Raw genomic sequence first — 18,734 nt, forward strand, 5'->3', positions numbered from 1 at the left:
CTGTTCTGACATCTGAAGAAGATGGCCCCAAAAAACGTTGCCCGTAGCTCCTCTAGCAAGAAAGTTGCCAGTAAGAGCAGAAGAAGCAAGTGGCACCACTTACCAAGGAAACTGGTGTGTCGACCGCCGCATTTTTTGGGGAAAAAAAAAGTACGCCTGCAGCAGCAGCGGGGTCTGCTGGGGACCAAGCTGGGAGCAGCACCTCCGCTCCACTGGGCTCAGTGCCACCACCACCACGCCAACTTAGGTCCAAGCTCTTGAGTGCTGCAGAGGCAGCCAGTATAGTTGTTCAATCACCATTTTTCCTGTGATGTTGGCTCATCGCTAGAAAGTAGCAGCATCCCTCAATCAAAACAGGTTGTTGTAACTCATCTGACGAGTGTTCAACAACCTCGGCCGCAACAACAACCACATGTGCAAGTACAAGCCCAAGTACATGTGAAAGGAGAGGCGGCGCAAGGAGAGGCGCAAGCAGATGTGCATGGAGCGGCACAAGTGCCCACAATAGTTGTTCCTCCCGAAGTAGGGGACCATCAGGAAATTGACATTAAAGCCGAGGTATCATTTGAGGAAGCCACTCCTCCTGATGATTAATTGTCTTCCAGATCCCCTGCAAGGAAAAGATCAAGGATGGTGTCTACATCTTCTTCAAGCCCCCTTCCTTCTGATGATATGGAGGAAAATTGGGAACCACCAGCGCCATCTGAGAGTGAGGCACACCATGATCTGACAAAGATAGCTAAGCGTAAAAGCAAGGTCCCCGAAAGTCTTATAGTTATGAAGTGTGATGATGATGCTGAACAAGAAGTGGCGAATACTCCTGCTGATGAAGACTCTCATGACAACGACGCAGTCATCATAAACGTCACTCCAGCCTCAGCGGGCATGCAGCAAACAGAAATTTTTACCCTATCCCGAAATGCTGCTGAGCATGATGTTGGCGACGTGTCAATGGGACCACCACCAATGCAGTTAACTAGTACACCACCACCTACAGCTTCCAAATTTTCTCGCCAGAAGGGACCTCCATCCACCTCGACCTCCATTTCCTCAATTAGTGGTGCTGTAAGTGCACAACGTAGTAATTTTCGGCAACACACATCCTCCACTTCCTCTGGCATTAGCATTCCCAGTATCGCCTCCTTCGCCCCCCCACAGACATTTAAAGTCGCCAGTTTGGGACTTCTTTAGTGTTAGCCCAACAAGGGAAAACATAGCCATTTGTACCATTTGTAAGGTTCGAGTTAATCGTGGTAAGCTTGGTACCAACTATGGTACCGGAGGCCAGAGAGGTCATCTTGAGAGACAGCACACTGTCAATTGGCATGCGCACCTAAGGGAGATCAAGGCAGCCCGAGTTGCAAGTCAACAAATTGTATCCATTGTTGTTTCATCTGATGATGACGAGGAGGAAGAAGCGTCAAACATTTCTTCAGTTACACCCAGTACCCCTGTCAGCAGCACACCCCCTGCAAGATATATGAGCCACACTAAGAGTGTGGGAGAGAGTGAGACACCAATGCAAGAAAGTTCATCATCACTGAGAGTAACTGGGTTGAAGAAGTCATCATCATCCAGTAAAATGTTTCAGCCCACCGTTAGAAGCATGTTGTTTTCAGATGCGCCATTTGAACGCAACCACCCCACGGCGCGTCTGTGTAACACTAAGCTGGCTAAAATGCTAGCACTGGACCTTCTTCCTTTTTCTTTTGTGGAAGGGGTGGGTTTTCTTGAATTAGTGGCAACGCTCTGCCCTAAATGGAAGGTTCCTAGCCGGTTCTATTTTGCCAGAGTTGCGGTTCCAGCACTACATGAAGATGTGCTGGAGGTGATTGGGGCAGATTTGCAGAAGCGTGCTGTTCACACTACACATCTGACAACAGACATGTGGACCAGTTGCCAAGCCGTTGATTACATGTGCATCACTGCACACTGGGTCTCTTTTTCAGGGGTTAAAGCAAAGGTAACCGCAGGTGTTGACACGGACAAAGTTCATAAAGCTGCTCGGAAACTTGCAGCACTAGCCATGTTTGCAATGGAGCAAAATCATACAGGAGAAAACATTTTGCATGAGTTTAACACAAAGGTCTTTCAATGGCTGTCCCCAAGAAAACGCATGATTGGTTATGTTTCCACGGATCATGGTGCCAATGTAGTTAAGGCCATGGATAAGGGTAACTATTTCAGAGCGCAGTGTTTGGCGCACTGTATAAACCTAGTTGTTAAAAAATTCTTGAGTGAAGAAAGTCCAGTGTGCGAGTTACTGACCATCTGCCGAAGAAAGTGCACACATTTCAACCATTCTTTTAAGGCCCGGAAGCAGCTGAGGTGCCTGCAACATGAACGTAAAGTGCCAGTGAAAGCACTCATCCAGGAGGTGGTAACACGTTGGAACACAACCTTCTACATGCTTGAGCGTCTGTATGAGCAGTATGCGGTAGTCGATCAGTATTTCTTTACACTGGGTACACCTATGATTGACCTGAGGATACAGGTGGAGCAATGGCAGCTAGTTAAAAGCCTGACAGACATGCTTCGTCCTTTTGAGGTCTTCACGCATGCAATCAGCAGGGAGGACTGTAATTTGGGAAAAGCTATCCCATTGTTGCGCATGCTAGAGCACCAACTGAAGGGGGTTTCTTCTACGTTTCAAAAAGATGGAAAGCAAGAAGCATTTGAGTTGGCGGAGAAGTTATTACAGCCCCTACTTTGAGATGAACGTCTTCAAAAGATCCACACAGAACAGCATTACATTTCTGCTACTATTCTGGATCCACGGTACATAAAGGCAGTGGCAGGCAGAGTATTCTTTCCTTTTGATGACGCAGATGTTACAAAGTACAAACATTGGCTAGCTGTGTCAGCCAGTCGGTTTGAAAGAGAACGGCAGGAAATTGAAGGAAAAGGCAGTACATCAGCATCAGCAGGCCATCCAGAGTCAAAAAATCCACTTCTGCATCTGTGGCTGTGGCAGAAGTGAGTGATTTTCCTTCTCAGCCGTTAACGACACCAGCAACCGTATCATCTGCACCAGACACAACAGTAACATTGTGCGAAGAAGAGGATTGGCTAACTCAGTTTGAGTTTGCTTCTCAAAAGGTCCCAGAAAAAAGTAAGCAAAGTGGAGGAACCCTGGAGAACCTTGAGTCGATGGTGCAGGACTATCTGAATGACTCAACAGAGGTCTATGTTCATGATGACCCATTGGCGTATTGGCATGGGAAAAGAGATGTGTGGCCAGAGATCACCAACCTGGCAATAAATTACTTGTCTTGCCCACTCGCAAGTGTGTCTTCTGAACGTGTTTTCAGTGCTGCTGGGGGCATTGTAAATTCCAAAAGGACCTGCCTCTCGCCCAAAAATTTGGAGAGGATAACAATGATCAAGATGAATCAGCACCTCATACCACCAGATTACAAAATACAAGAATGCACGCAGGAAGAAGATGAGGAGGACACCAACTTAGATGAGGGAAGTTCTTCTCTGTTAACTGACCTACTCCCGTCTGAATTCGCAGAGTTTGAGGACAAGCTCTTCTTCCCTGACACCAAGCCCTGAAAATGAGTCAATGAATCACTAACTTTCTTTTTTATCCTTATTCACTTTTATTCCTGTGTGTCTGTCTTTCTTTGTTTTGCAAAATCTATATAAAAAAACTTTAATCACCTAATCACAAAAATAAGCCCATCAGCAGAACTGTCTTCACTTATTTGCTTATTGATTTGAAGGTGCCACAGTCTACATTCCTCAGGTTCACAAGTTCACAAGAACATTCTCCTCTATCCTCCTCCTCCAGACTCCTATTTCCCTCAAAGCAGATGGCTGGATTACACCCAATGAAGAAAGACTCTGCACTTGTGGGGGTGTTCTACTTTTTTGCGGGTGAGTTCACGGGTCTGGGCCATTGCTGTGAAGGTCTAATACCGGATAAAAGTGGTTTGAGAAAATCGGAGCAGAAAAAGTGTTTGCGCTTTTGATCACTTGCCTGTCTTTGGGGTGCTGATTGGGGGGCTTCCAGGTTTTTGTGGGTAGGTTTTGGGGTCTGGGAGCACTGCTGGCACAGTCTAATGTTGATTGCATTTGTTTTTCAGGAAATCCATGGTGGAAAAGGGGAGTTAGGGCCTAGCTGTACAGCGTATTTGGACTGAATTGAAGGTAGGCCCATTTTTGCTTTTTGCCTGTTTGGGGGTGTTCTGCTTTTTTGCGGGTGGCTGCAGGGGTCTGGGGGCATAGCTCGGAAGTTCTAATATCGGAATCAAGTGTTTTGGACCAAATCCATGGTGAAAATGTTTTTGCATTTTTGCTCACTAGCCTGTCTTTGGGGTGCTATTTGGGGGGCTTCCAGGTCTTTGTGGGTGGGTTTTGGGGTCTGGGAGCACTGCTGTCACTGTCTAATGTTGATTGCATTTGTTTTTCAGGTATTTGGACTGAATTGAAGGTAGGCCCATTTTTGCTTTTTGCCTGTTTGGGGGTGTTATGCTTTTTTGCGGGTGGCTGCAGGGGTCTGGGGGCATAGCTCGGAAGGTCTAATATCAGAATCAAGTGTTTTGGACCAAATCCATGGTGAAAAAGTTTTTGCTCACTTGCCTGTCTTTGGGGTGCTGTTTGGGGGGCTTCCAGGTTATTGTGGGTGGGTTTTGGGGTCTGGGAGCACTGCTGGCACAGTCTAATGTTGATTGCATTTGTTTTTCAGGAAATCCATGGTGGAAAAGGGGAGTTAGGGCCTAGCTGTACAGCGTATTTGGACTGAATTGAAGGTAGGCCCATTTTTGCTTTTTGCCTGTTTGGGGGTGTTCTGCTTTTTTGCGGGTGGCTGCAGGGGTCTGGGGGCATAGCTCGGAAGTTCTAATATCGGAATCAAGTGTTTTGGACCAAATCCATGGTGAAAATGTTTTTGCATTTTTGCTCACTAGCCTGTCTTTGGGGTGCTATTTGGGGGGCTTCCAGGTCTTTGTGGGTGGGTTTTGGGGTCTGGGAGCACTGCTGTCACTGTCTAATGTTGATTGCATTTGTTTTTCAGGTATTTGGACTGAATTGAAGGTAGGCCCATTTTTGCTTTTTGCCTGTTTGGGGGTGTTATGCTTTTTTGCGGGTGGCTGCAGGGGTCTGGGGGCATAGCTCGGAAGGTCTAATATCAGAATCAAGTGTTTTGGACCAAATCCATGGTGAAAAAGTTTTTGCTCACTTGCCTGTCTTTGGGGTGCTGTTTGGGGGGCTTCCAGGTTATTGTGGGTGGGTTTTGGGGTCTGGGAGCACTGCTGGCACAGTCTAATGTTGATTGCATTTGTTTTTCAGGAAATCCATGGTGGAAAAGGGGAGTTGGGGCCTAGCTGCACAGCGTATTTGGACTGAACTGAAGGTAGGACCATTTTTGCTTTTTGCCTGTTTGGGGGTGTTCTGTTTTTTTGCGGGTGGCTGCAAGGGTCTGCGAGCATAGCTCGGAAGGTCTAATATCGGAATCAAGTGTTTTGGACCAAATCCATGGTGAAAAAGTTTTTGCATTTTTGCTCACTTGCCTGTCTTTGGGGTGCTGTTTGGGGGGCTTCCAGGTTTTTGTGGGTGGGTTTTGGGCTCTGGTAGCACTGCTGGCACATTCTAATGTTGATTGCATTTGTTTTACAGGAAATCCATGGTGAAAAAGGGGAGTTGGGGCCTAGCTGAATGGCGCATTTGGACTGAATTCCAGGTAGGCCCAAAGGTTTCTAAGTGTGGCTTTTCCCGGGTTTTGCCTTTTGGCTTGTTTAACTTGTTTTCGCCCGGGTTGACAGTTCTGGGGCCATTGCTGGGAAGGTCTAATACCCGAAAGAAAGTGTTTTGGAGACAATCCCGGGGGAAAAAGTTTTTGCATTTTCTGAGATTTCGCTCACTCTACCGTTTTTGGGGGGCTGTTTGTGGGGGTTCCTGGTGTTTGTGGGGGTGTTTGTGAGTCTTGGAGCAATGCTGGGTATGGATACTTTTGCTTGCTTGCAAGTGGTTTGAATGCAATCCATGGTGGGTAAGGGGGGATTTGGGCCTACTTTACTTTCAAAGTAGGTTTGTCACCATTTTCTACTAGGCCTCGTTTTTGGAGATCTGATTGGGGGTCTTCTACATTTTTGCGACTGGGTTTAGTAAGGGTCTGGGAGCACTGCTGGGAAGGTTTAATTTTGTTCTAAAACACAGTTTACAGTACACCTAGCTTGAGGGGAAAGATCCGCTAAATTAATTCGCCCATACTTATTTATCCTTTAAAAGGAGACTCAGACAGAGTACGCACTTTCAAAAATATTGTACTGTCTATTAGGAAACTCAAAGTGTGACTTTTTGCACTACACAGCGTACATACCTTATATTTATTTGTCAGTGGTGTTCTAATATCGCTTCCTGTTTTTCCATCAATAATTACAGGCCGGGTTTCAGCCTGTGCAATGGGGAAAAAAGGATGAAGTCAGGCTTCACATTAGCGAGCCGCAATTCAGCATCCGCCAGGCAGGCAGTGGACAGGGTGTCTTCTGGTCACCAACATTGTTGGACGAAGCGTTAGATGGAATGGAGGAGTCCCGCTAATAAAAGGAATGGTTGGATGCATGCAACTTACCAAATTCAACAGGACAACTACAACAATATACAGATACAGTGTCCGTTCTTTTCTAATTATCTTTTAAGTAATGTTATTGCTGTGAACTTCTATGAGTGTGCTCTGCATTTCTTTGATCTCTGCTTCTAAATTCATCCCTACAGCCATTGTATAGGTTTTACTTCTGCTATTTTTCAAACCTAATTTAATGTACGAAGTGTTTCTCTAAGTGCAGAGATAGGCAAGTGAAAACGCATAATTATTACTGCAGCCATATACTGTCGCATTCTTTCATTCACGGTTGTCGAAAGTACTACTTACTTTTCAGTAACCATGCTTGCAGTAGTGCATGCACTTCCTTTATGTCACTTAAAAGATTTATGGATAGCTTTGTACCCAAAGATTTGTTTATCTTCAATTATTGTTTGTCCATGCTGTGCTTTTTTTTCTTCTCTCAACAAAAACTTTCCCATAAACCCCCAATCCCATCCATTTTCCAAACCCTAACCCTCTTCCCCCGGGCTGTGTGGTTTTGTTTGATGTGTGACTTAATGACACCAATAATTCCACACACTTGCTGGGAAGGATAAGGTCATAGCAACAGGCTGGTGAAGGAATCCGAGGATATATTCTTACTCAGCTTGACACAGAGTCACTATTGGCAAATGAAAACAGATGTTCATGTGCGCCATCAACTTGATTGGTCATCAAGAACATCCTCCTCCTAGACGTGGCAAATTATTACCCTGCTGTGTCCTTCACCTTCAGGACTATTTCTTGTAGTAGTAGCCAATGTCAAAGAAATTCAACGGAAGTACTAGTTATACTTTCAATACTTTACCATTTGTTAGGCTACATTGTGGCACTGTTCTAGTGTACTGTCACCTGCTATATTCTCTATCGTACAGTTCTAATGCTACGGTAAGGACAAACAAGGTTTCATTTTCTTTTTTTTCATATGCTGCAACTGCCACTGTGTAACACCACTGGTACCACCGCATTGATGACATTTCATCCGCCCAGGATTGCCAACCTTAATCGCCATTTCCCATGCAGCCAGCCCTGTGCCTAGCCCTATTTCCAAACACAAATTACAGGTAAGATAAGCGTTTGGGGGGAGGTAGTATAATGGAATATTAAGAGAGACGAGAGACTGACGGTAGTACTAGTAAAGTACTAGGACTATTGAATTCACTTACTCTGTGAGAGGCACTTAGTTTTGAAAACATTTGGGCAATTAGTAATTACTTACACAACTTGAATCAAGATGCCACTTACGTTTCAGGAAAACAAACTTACTGTTAAACCCCCACCCACCAGCCTAAAAAGCAGTAAAAAACACGTATGCTAAGATAAAGTATAAAGTATATTTATATCCCTAACATAAATAATCTCCCGCAAGACCCAACCCACCCCCCATCCCTAACCCCAAGGAATGTCGTGAAAAGTCCAAAAAACCCAACTCCCAATTCCCACCCCCAGAAGTCTTTAAAAAAGGGGCAAGCGACAGTCTCCTCCTACTGCTGGCTGCTGTTCACTTTTCGGGCCAGGTCGGCATGCTCCTTGCGGAGGGTCTCGAGCAGGGTTTTGGTGTTCAACAGCTCCTGCTCGAGGTAGGACACCCTAAGTGAAAGGTGGTACAACCTTTTTTTGGTACTGTTGTGGGGGGCAGCTAATTTGTTTGCTGCTCGGCGGTAGCGGATGGCTGCAGTACCCCGGCTCCATACCGCTGGAGACCTGCTGCGCTGACTGGCTGACCCAGGGAGCGCGGAGGAGGATGCAGCTGTCCTGGTCGATGTTGTGGTCGACTGCGTGTCCCCCTCCTCCTGGGCCACCAGCCGCCGATATTTGGCGACAGTCGCCTCCAGCGTCCGTTGCCGGGCCCTTTTAGCCAGCTCCTTCCGTGTTGGTTTGGAAGGAGCATCTATATGAAGAAAGAAAGACATAGTCTGTAACCAATGCTCTTTAAGATTAACACAAAATGATTCAGCAGAAAGTTGTGTCACAGTAGAACTAGCAACTTGCAAGTGCAGTACATAACTATTGTGGCCAGTATCTATCTAACCTCCCACTTCTTCATCCTTGCTCTAACATTAGTGGGAGTTTAAGGAATCAATTCTACGAGCACTATGGACTCACTCCATTAGAGTTGACTATGACAGTACACCAGTCTTCTTCTTCTTCTTCTCTCTTGTTTACCAAAATTGGTACGTTAAAATCTGCAAGCCGGCATAATGCCAGCGCAGTCAACTTGCACCCGAGAAAAACAGACACCCGCCATGATGAGTGAGACAGACTTGCGTTACTGTACCAGTCCAGTACATGCATGTGGTGATGCTCTTACTTTTCTATTACGGGTGGCACTGAGAATATCCTGTTACAAGGGCTGTAAATTTAACTTTCACCCTACAGTGCCAATGAATACTAGAAAAAGAAAATGAAGAAGATAAATAATCTGACTATCTATCACTGCACATGGTATGCATTTGCTTACATATGGGATGACTTTAGGTGCTTTGCTTTTTATTGAGTGAACAGTGATACATCCACACATGAATGACCGAGTTCTACTAAACTTATTAACAGAGGTAGTGAGTGGCCATCGTAATAGCCGGATATATGCTGTGCTTGCAATACAAACTACTGCTACTATTCATGGTAGCATTCGGATAAAATTACACAACTTCTTTTCCTTGCCTTTCCTACACTGGGACGGACGTACGAGTGCGGTGTTACATGCTCTTCAAAGTAACACTTAGTTCATCCAGTGACCGTCTACTCTCTCTAGATACACATATGCTATCTAAGAGTCAGATAGTACCATGATCCAGGCATCCATCCATTCAAACTATATGTCAATCATTCTTCTTCATGTCTCTCATCTGGACAAACCTTACGTTTTCTCACGGGAAAACAACCTTTTCATTTTATTTGGGAAACCGCAAGCCATACATCCGTGCTTGACTTGCATTTGAATTTCAACCAAAGCATATATTGCGCACACATACAGTTTCTGTTTCACCCACCCAGGCTGTTCTCCTTCCACCCATCCTTGCTTCATCCTTCACCCAGTCATGCATCATATTCCTTCCCAGCCACCACGGGCACCAATCAAACACGTATCATTCTTCTTTGTCAGTCATCATTACTTTTAACTTGCTCGTCCTTCCACACTTACTTACACCCTTCTTTCGCTTTTCGTTCATCCCATCCATCAAGTTCATCTCAGAATTCTCGAAAAAAAATTCACTGCTGAGTTGAAGTAAATTTAGAGGAGGCTACTACCTGGTTGATAAAAACTGCTCTAAATTTGAAAGTCTGCTTAACAGTATAGTAATTTAACTGTAGAACATATATACTACACCCGTGCAGAGAGCCCACTCTGCAGTCTGCAATCTCAATAAGTAAGGAATATAAGAGCTTACCACTGCCCGCCATTACCGTGGCAACCCGCACAGCAGTTTCCTCCGACACTTGCACCGCCTCCTCCCCTGAAGTGTCCTTCTCCACCTTCGCGCTGGCCCCGGCACCATATGTTCCACCTACAAAGTACATTTAAGAATATTAGATGTCATAGACATACACGACTCACTAGTATTTTGTCTAGGAATGAAGAAATGTGAATACAGAAACCAATCTAATAATTTGTGACTGTCTACTCTAAAGTAAAAATGTCCCTTTTTCCAGGGAAGGGTGTTGTCTTACTGCACTTTTTGGCACAACTGATGAATGCTTGCTTTTTACCACGCACCATTTTTGTCATAACAGACAGAGGCTTCACTTCTAAGAACAAGAGCAAGATCAGATCATCATCACTAGGACGAAGTGACCAACGATTCAGCACCAAAAAGAAAAATTGAACTTCAAACCAGGTGAGGGCTCGGCTCGCCCACAATAAATGTGTGAAATAAATCACGAAGCACTTTTCCATTTTTAATCAACCGTTTATGTTTTATGACAAGCTTAATTTTAATAAATGTTTTTACTTTTAATAAAGCTTTAAAACTTAAATAGACTCTCTGGTTTTTGGTCAAGAGTGACTGAGCAAAAGGTTTTGCGATTTGCAAGCATGAGTCCGTGCCTCTGACACTTCTGGACTCTGACTCCGTACTCTTGTCCTGCGTTGGATAATCATCATTGGGGATCAATCATCGATGAATTCGGGAGCTAAATGACTCTGCCACACTATCTAGCCAGTAAGGAAATTGGGGGTTCTTCAAAGTCTGATATCACTGAGGTACGTGGAAAGTCTACCTGCGCCTATTATAATTGATAAACAATGCACTATTTAGTGTCCATAGTTCTGTTTGTGCAGATTTGTCCCTGCAACAGTAGTAGTATGGATTGTCCTCCTATCCAAACCAAAAGTAAAGTAGTATCTTATTCTTTCTTGGTGGTCATTCACATTTTATTGTTGGTAATTGTCAAAGCATAAACATTTACAAGACTTGAAAAGACATTATGGACAATCCCAGAGGACTGTACACAGTGCATAGAGCTATTGCTGACTAGAATGTGAGTTTCGTTTAACACCTTTTGCCGAATGTGCAATCTTAGTTAGCTACACAGACAGACTAATAAGAATAATCTAGTAATACCACAGGGAGTCATAGTAGAGGCAGGATAAGAATTTAGATACAGTCTACAAGAAGATCAAAGACGATTTTGAAAAAATCGAATGAGGAACGTTAGGATAAAATAGGTACTCTATATTAAAATTAAAAGTTACCGGGGCCAGCAAAGGAGGACTCGCCTGACCGATCCTGGCCTTATACAGCAGCAGCAGCCGATACCCCTCCTCCTCTGTCTTCTTGCCCCCGGGGGGGAGCTGATGTACAACATGAAAGAAAGAAAGACCCGAAAACATGGATGATTGTTGTCAACCAAATGAAACATTTCAAAAGAACAATAACAAAATATTTTGGCGAAATAGCTAATAGACAACTATTCCACGAGATATATAGACCTATCTCATGTGGTCTACTACGATATTAGTATTGCTTGATTTGCGGACCGTCGACTTGGAAAGTTATGTAACTCACTAAACAAACTACTAAAAAGGTTCGCATAGGACTGGCAGGCAGCAGTCCGCAGCACGCGAAGTGGCAGACAAACTCCATCGTGATTGCAGATCAGTGACAACACTAAAAAGTTTCCTACTACATTAACCAGTCATTAAAATACTCAAACTATCAATCCACCACAACTATTTCTTTTTATTGCCAGGTGTACAAAGGAAGGACTGGACTTGAGTCTGTAGGGGCAGATTTACAAGCCCCTTGCTGCTCTTTTGCTCCGTTGTTGCGTGACTTTTGTGACGCAGCGGCAGGACAAAAGAGGCGCCATGGTGCGGCTTATATTAACAACGTGACGCATATGGGAGATGCATCACGTTGTAAAGCCCTGCGCCATCAGGGGGCGTTCTGGCGCAAGGGAGGGCGTTCCTGCACAGGAACGGATCCTAAAAGGGGCTGAGGGAAATCTACAAGATTTCAATCAGTCACTTTTAGGACAATGATGCGTCACTCAAACCCTGCGCCTGCTTGAAGCAGACGTACGGCTTGACATAGCATTGGGGAGATAGGGCACCCCAGAGCATTGCTGGAGCTGCGCCATCGTTGCGATGCAACTCCAGCAATGCGCCGCCTTTATGGCACAAATGCGTAACGCTTCGGTGACGTTTTGGGCCCATGGTGCGCCGTATTGTAAATATGGCGCACCATGGGTGGTGGTGGAGGGGCACACAATTTCTGGCTCATCCCTGCTACTTTGCAGGGATGAGCCGGTAATTGCAAATCTGCCCCTTAGTGTCTAGCATTACGCAGTTCTGTAAACTACACTCATACATAATTTCTCAGGCCAATGAAATGAACACAAAATCGAAAACAAATAAGCATAGTAGCAACGCTACTGAGAAGGAGAGCAGTGCACCTGAAATGCACAGAAGATTTTGAAATATAATTTACCTACAATGTAATCGCAGCATTATTGCTCTTGGTTAAAAACACAAATTTGCAATATAATAACACATAGAGCAAGAGAAAACAGAGTAGTGATGAAATAGCTACTACTACTCACCAAGCCTTGGGATCTCGATGCCGAGCAGGTCGAGCAAGTCGCGTTCCCAGTCCAGGAGATCCGTCCAACGGTGGGTGGCCTGGTTGTAGGTGCACCGGACCCGAGAGTGTTCATACATGGCCCGGCACACCTTCTCCCACCGCTTCCGGCGCTCCCGGAGCCCGTAGCCGCTTGAGATCTTGCCGCCTGCCATGATGGTCCTGGGGAGGTGGCACTGTACATAAAACACTCGTGCAGCCACCTCCTCCGCGCTAAAGATCTCCCGTGGCATCACTAGCTCCCCCCTCAAACGCCCGCACGGGAGCCGGGCAAGGGGTACGGGACCCTTCCCCTTCTCGGGCTGCTTTCTGACTCCCTTTATCATGGTCTGGGCAGAAAGGAAGGTAAATAATAAATAAGAAATAGAATAGGGAAGAAGAAAAGAAAAGAGTTAAAAAAAGTAGTTTAAAATTAACCAAAAGTAGCAGAAAACACAAAAATATAGAGCTAGAATAATAGAGGGATAGATAATAAGTAAAATAGATTAAAAAAAACAAGCAAAGGATGGCAGAGATTGAGAGAGGATACAGACAGCATGCCCAGAACCATAGCAATGAATGAAAAACAAGATGACCGCGCCCGTTCACGACTGCGTGGGTAGGTTCGCGCGAGATTTCCCCTGCTATCACACTCAAACTTGTACTAGCGAGCCGCCCACTTTGCGAGATTACACATAGCGCCCGGAAACAGAAATACGTCACGCAAACAAGATGGCCCCACCCATGTATGACCGCTAGGGTAACTTCGCCTCGTTGCGCTACCAGCGGCTTTCGAAAACGCAAAAAACCACGCGAACTAACACGCCGCAAAAAACAAATCGCATATTCGCACGAATTCGCGGCTTCCAAATTCGATCTCGCGCACATTCGCGCCCCGAATCCCGCGAAATTGCAGAAAAACGATTTTTGCAAAACTGAAAGCACTCAGCAGGTGCAAAAGTTCAAGCTCATCATTAGTAACCATTCCCTGTAGTGCTTCCTGAGGGTCCTCTCCAGAGTTCAGTTGCCTACTTGCAAGTATTCTATGACCCTGCTCTGACCCTCACAGCAGGCTCAGAGAATAGCTACAAGTATGCCACAAAGGTCCTGTTAAAAAAAATTACACTGCAACAGAAAGCAATTACAGATAAGGAAGCAGGTGCCAGACTGGAAGTTCAAATTCAGTGACACATTAATCAACCCCTAATTCATTCATGTCAGTTGAGGCAGGGCAGGTGTGCTAACGAATTTTGCAAAACTGAAAGCACTTAGCAGGTGCAAAAGTTCAAGCTCATCATTAACCAGGAAGCACTTACAGCTAAGGAAGCAGGTGCCAGCTCAAATTCAGTGACACATTAATCAGCCCCAAGTTAATTAATGTCAGTTGAGGCAGGGCAGGTGTGCTTTTCCCCCCATAATCTACAGTGATGAACCAGAGGGTGGCAGTGATGTACCAGAGGGTGGCATGGGTGAACCAGAGGGTGGGAGTGGTGAAACAGAGGGTGCTGTGATGAACCAGACGTAGAAACAACATGGTCGCGACCGTTGCGACCCGACAAGTAAGTTCGCGTTCACGTAAGAAACCCTTGCGAACACAAAAAAAGAAAAAATCCGCAAATCCGCGAAAGTTTGCAGATTGTGCAGATTGCGAATTCGGGAATACGTAAATTCGCGAATCGCGAATTCACAAAATTCGCCCATGCTTAGTTATTGCTCTACTCCGAATAATAAGTCAGACATCCAAGCAAAGCAAAAATAGCAAAAATGAAAGTTTTCAGAAGGAGATCTCAATACTATTGAACGAATTTGCAAAAAATAAAAAAAAGCACTCCATCTAGACCAAGAGCTAGCTTTCTGTCAAATTTGGTGTCATTCCTGCCAGTAGTTCAGGCTGTAGTTGGTTTCAAAATTCCTTTGGGAATTACCATGGGAAACACACACCTCCCACTCCCCCTTTTGTCAGCTTGACGGATCCCCCCAAAACTTTCTAATCTCAACAAAACCCACATTAACACTTTTTCTGGAAAAGGCTGTGAAGATTAGTCAAACGGAACTAATGACATAGGCAAGTCAAAACATGCTTTTCCCAAAGAAATTAGGTCGTAACTACAACTACCTACTGACGATATATATGTGAATCAAGAAAACCCCTGCGTCCACGAATCCATGCAGGAAAGAATTCTTGCACTCCAGAAGATATAGCTGTAACAAATGGGTGGGTGGGTGGATGGATGGATGGATGGTCAAAAGACTGTATCAAGGAATTGTGGTTATGATATGTACTGAATCACATTATTGTAATATAAAATGCCGGATGTTTGATGTTGATAAAAAATCAATTTAAAAAACATTTAACAAAAAAAATGGATGGATGGATGAATGGAAGGATGGAGGGAGGGAAGGAGGGAGGGAGGGACAAACAATATGTTTTCTCCTCAATATTCTGTCATGCAACCCGCTAGATTTATTTTTCAACATCCTTTGCCATGGCCAAATAGGAAATTTAGGCCTTTGGAAAATGACTAATGTACCACATTTTAATTCATGGTTAAAGGACATGTGCAGATGGCAACTTATGAAAAGATGTTTTGCATACTCAACTATGAACTTAAAAAAAATTGAAACTATCTAGGGTGTTTTTCCACAAATCTGACTCACTGTTTGCTTGTGAATAAATAGAACAACAGTGTAGGACTTTGCTATATAATTACCTTTATTTTTTAGTTGTTATACCAATAGTTTAATCATATTACAAGCTATAATGGCAATTAATTTGCAATGTGAAAAAGAACACTGTGATGTCAAAGCTGAAAAGCAGTGCAGGACCAATCTACTATTCAGTGGTCATGATATTGATCAAACCATTGCATAGCACGTTTACATATCGACCATGACCATGTTTTGTTTGGGGAATGGAATATGCATTGTTTGAAAAGTAAAATAAAACATGGTTGAACATATTCTTTTACTAATCTAGTTACAGATCTCATTGGTTCCAGGCAATTCAGGTTTAGGCATCTCAATCTGAACTTTTCTGCTCTCTTCTGAAAGTCTCTGATGGAGTAAGTATTTGTGATTGCTACTCCTTAGAGGTGAGCAAAAAAGGAGCCTGCATGGTAGCTGAGCTACTGTTTTTGTTCTAGAGTTTGTGGGAGTGGGGCATCAAATTATAAATTCACCCGGGCAAGTAAAAATCTTTGAACCAATCGTAACTGAGGGTGTTAGTTTATTTGACTTGGGAAGAATGGGATATAAGATATAGAATGGAGATTTAACATAGTGTGAAATGTCTGCCAGCCTCCATTGTAAAGCAGAAAACCTAAAAAGGAACTACATGTTCACGTCTTCTTCAAACTTTTACGTTGGCTCACTTTGTGTTTTTTATCCTAGACTGTGCTTTTTCAAGCTAAACATCATGTTGATTGCCATTGAATATAGTTCAGCCTGCGAAGAATACAGGTATTTAGAATCATATTTTCAAATGTAATATCTTATAGATTTGTAGGTAAAGAGTGAACAATCATCGGCTTAAAGAGGAATCTGTTCTTACCGATGTTAACATCGAAAATTAAAGAGTTCTGTAACATGAAAATTAAATATTGACAAAGTTAATAGGTCTGAGTTTAGTGACAATGCATGCAAAAGTAAATAAATCAGATATGCAGAAATGATGTTTCAAGCAATAGCACAGTAATGCCAGACAGATTGGGTTTTCCAATGTTTTTAGGGTGTGATAGCTGTAGTGGGGTTGGTGGTGTGATATTGGTGGTGGTGCGGGTATTACTGGTGGCATCTGTATCATAGTGGGGATTTTGGTGATAATTGCTATTGGTGACAAAAGTAGAAGTGATGGTGTGTTCTTGGTGATAGCGATATTGGTGGTGGTGGGGTTACTGGTATTGGTGGGGGGTTTTATTGGCGTTCTTATGGATGGTATTGGTGGTGGTGTGGTATTGGTAATTCAATGATGCCTGAGACAGACTTGAATATGATAAAAAAGTATGATGTTTGAGTGTACTTTCAAATTATAACATAGACCCACAAGTATTGAGAGGCAGTCCATCTGTAGGAGGTGCGATGACACACAAAATAACCAATAACATGACAGTGAGAGAGCAGTACTCCTCTGTGCTGATCTAAGATGTGAGTTCAATGCCTTACGCTACTCATTGAAAGAGGATGATCCAGATAAGCCAGTGATTGAAGGGGAATGACGCAAACCCCATAAAGGCAATATTAGACCTGTTGGTATGCACAAGTAGTACGCAGAATTGCACTGATGTCCAGAGTTTTTTATGAAGCAGTTAGACAGGGTTACAGGGCACAGAGCTCTATGGTGAGCAGAAAGAAGTTATGCTCTGAAGATCACAAGATGCATCTTGGTGAATGGATGCCCAGTCCTAAAAATATTTTTGGTAAAGTGGAAAAAAGATTCAGGAAGGTTGTTGGAAGATTCAGGAAGGCCAGCAACTACACAGTGTTTCTGATTTAAAACTGCTTCCACAGCTCTAAGTCATAGCTGAAAGCAAGAGAAAAAAGCCGGATGTCAAAAATAGAAAAAGTGGGTAATATTTGCTCTAAAATCACAGTACATTGCCAAAAAATCTTTAGCGTGATACTTACCCAAGTCCCTCACAAGATAGATGACATATTCCCCCTTGTAGAGAGATTGTTCGAATCTGGATTTTTACTGAAACTAAAGGACTAAGAGGATAGTTCTTAAATGTGTGCATATAAGCATGCTAAATGTGTAAGGTAGTTTACACTGCGGGGAGTGGAGGAAGACAATTCCCAGACACCTGACTGAAAGGAAATCAGAATTGAAATGTACCTGTGCACCGTTCAGGAATCTTGAGATAGGTTGAGCAGAGACAAACATCAGTGGCTGAGGAGCTAAGGTAGCCCACTGTTGATGGTTGTAGACCTAAGGTGCAGTGTCATCACATCTGAATGGTTACCTCACAGACCGAGCAAATTTGGTCCCAGCACCTTGTCTCCTTTTCCTTTCCATGTATGAAAGTACAAAGACTATGCTGACCTGCTCTGGGCTGCCATGAGAGCAAATTTCAATTAGTGGGGTAATTTGCCGAAGCAGCTGCCCTAGTAGGCTCATGAGCACCCGGAATGTCATGAGGACCTAATTATGTCTGTGATTGTGTCTAAGAAATAGGGTTATTAGTTGTGCAGGATGTGAGGCCTGCGAAAGTAATAGGTTCATACTTTCCTCTAACTGGGAACCAGGCACCCCAATGTAGCTCTCTCAGGGTAGCCAAGCAGAGTAGTCCAAGGCCTACTAAGGATGTGGGCTAGTAAACACCTTTCACGGGCATGCAATAATAACACTCAATGAATGAGTGTACAGTCAGAGCTTTTTCTTTGAAAAAATAAAATCACATTTACTACAGACACACTACTGAATACTATGAATTATGTTACAAATATGTACGTCCAGCAGATAAAAATACCTTGGGTGGCAGTCTGACATCAAATTTTGATGCCTTTTGGGCCATGACCTCCAAAATCATAGGAATCCACTTCCCAAACCTCTACCAGATTAAACATGACAGTCTGTCAGCACAGCAACAATATAAAACAAGCCTATTGGCTATGTCAAAGATTACTAAATCAATGTAAAAGACAAACCCACTGGCTTTATCAAGGTTCCCCACATTAAAAAAACAATAATTCATCTCATAAACAGACAACCATTATATCCCCATAGTCATTAGCCATGCTTAATGGCAGTCATTATTGTCAATAAACACTATTAGCAATGTATTGACAATAAAGCATTTAAAAGGAACACACCATGTACACGTGTTGTTCTTTAACCCCTTTAGGCCACATAACATGTAGCCATATAAATAACCTAGAGAGATATGCACTCACAGGCGGTAGAACAAATATTCCAACCCTATGCCTGTGTAGAAATTAATGAAAGTCTCCTCAGGTCATGCATTTTATGGCCTGAGAGACAGAAAGCTAAAGTTTAAAAAGTTAAAGGGGGGAGCTGCTGCTCCCCTGCAGCCCACCCACAATAGTTTTCAGGCACCATCTTAGGGCACCAAAAAGCAAAAATACAT

General features: G+C 43.7%; 1 protein-coding gene across 1 annotated transcript in view; it reads left to right on the top strand.

The window, feature by feature from the left end:
* LOC147683337 (calcium-activated potassium channel subunit alpha-1-like) overlaps positions 1-18,734 on the top strand; it is a 799,658-nt gene that overhangs the window by 397,097 nt on the left and 383,827 nt on the right. Inside the window, exon 14 of the mRNA XM_086942523.1 lies at positions 16,042-16,110. Within this exon, the coding sequence (XP_086798649.1) occupies positions 16,042-16,110 (69 nt within the window). The remainder of the gene's footprint in view (positions 1-16,041; positions 16,111-18,734) is intronic.

The sequence above is a fragment of the Lissotriton vulgaris genome, chromosome 11 (genome assembly GCF_964263255.1).
Source record: "Lissotriton vulgaris chromosome 11, aLisVul1.2, whole genome shotgun sequence".
NCBI classification, from domain to species: domain Eukaryota; kingdom Metazoa; phylum Chordata; class Amphibia; order Caudata; family Salamandridae; genus Lissotriton; species Lissotriton vulgaris.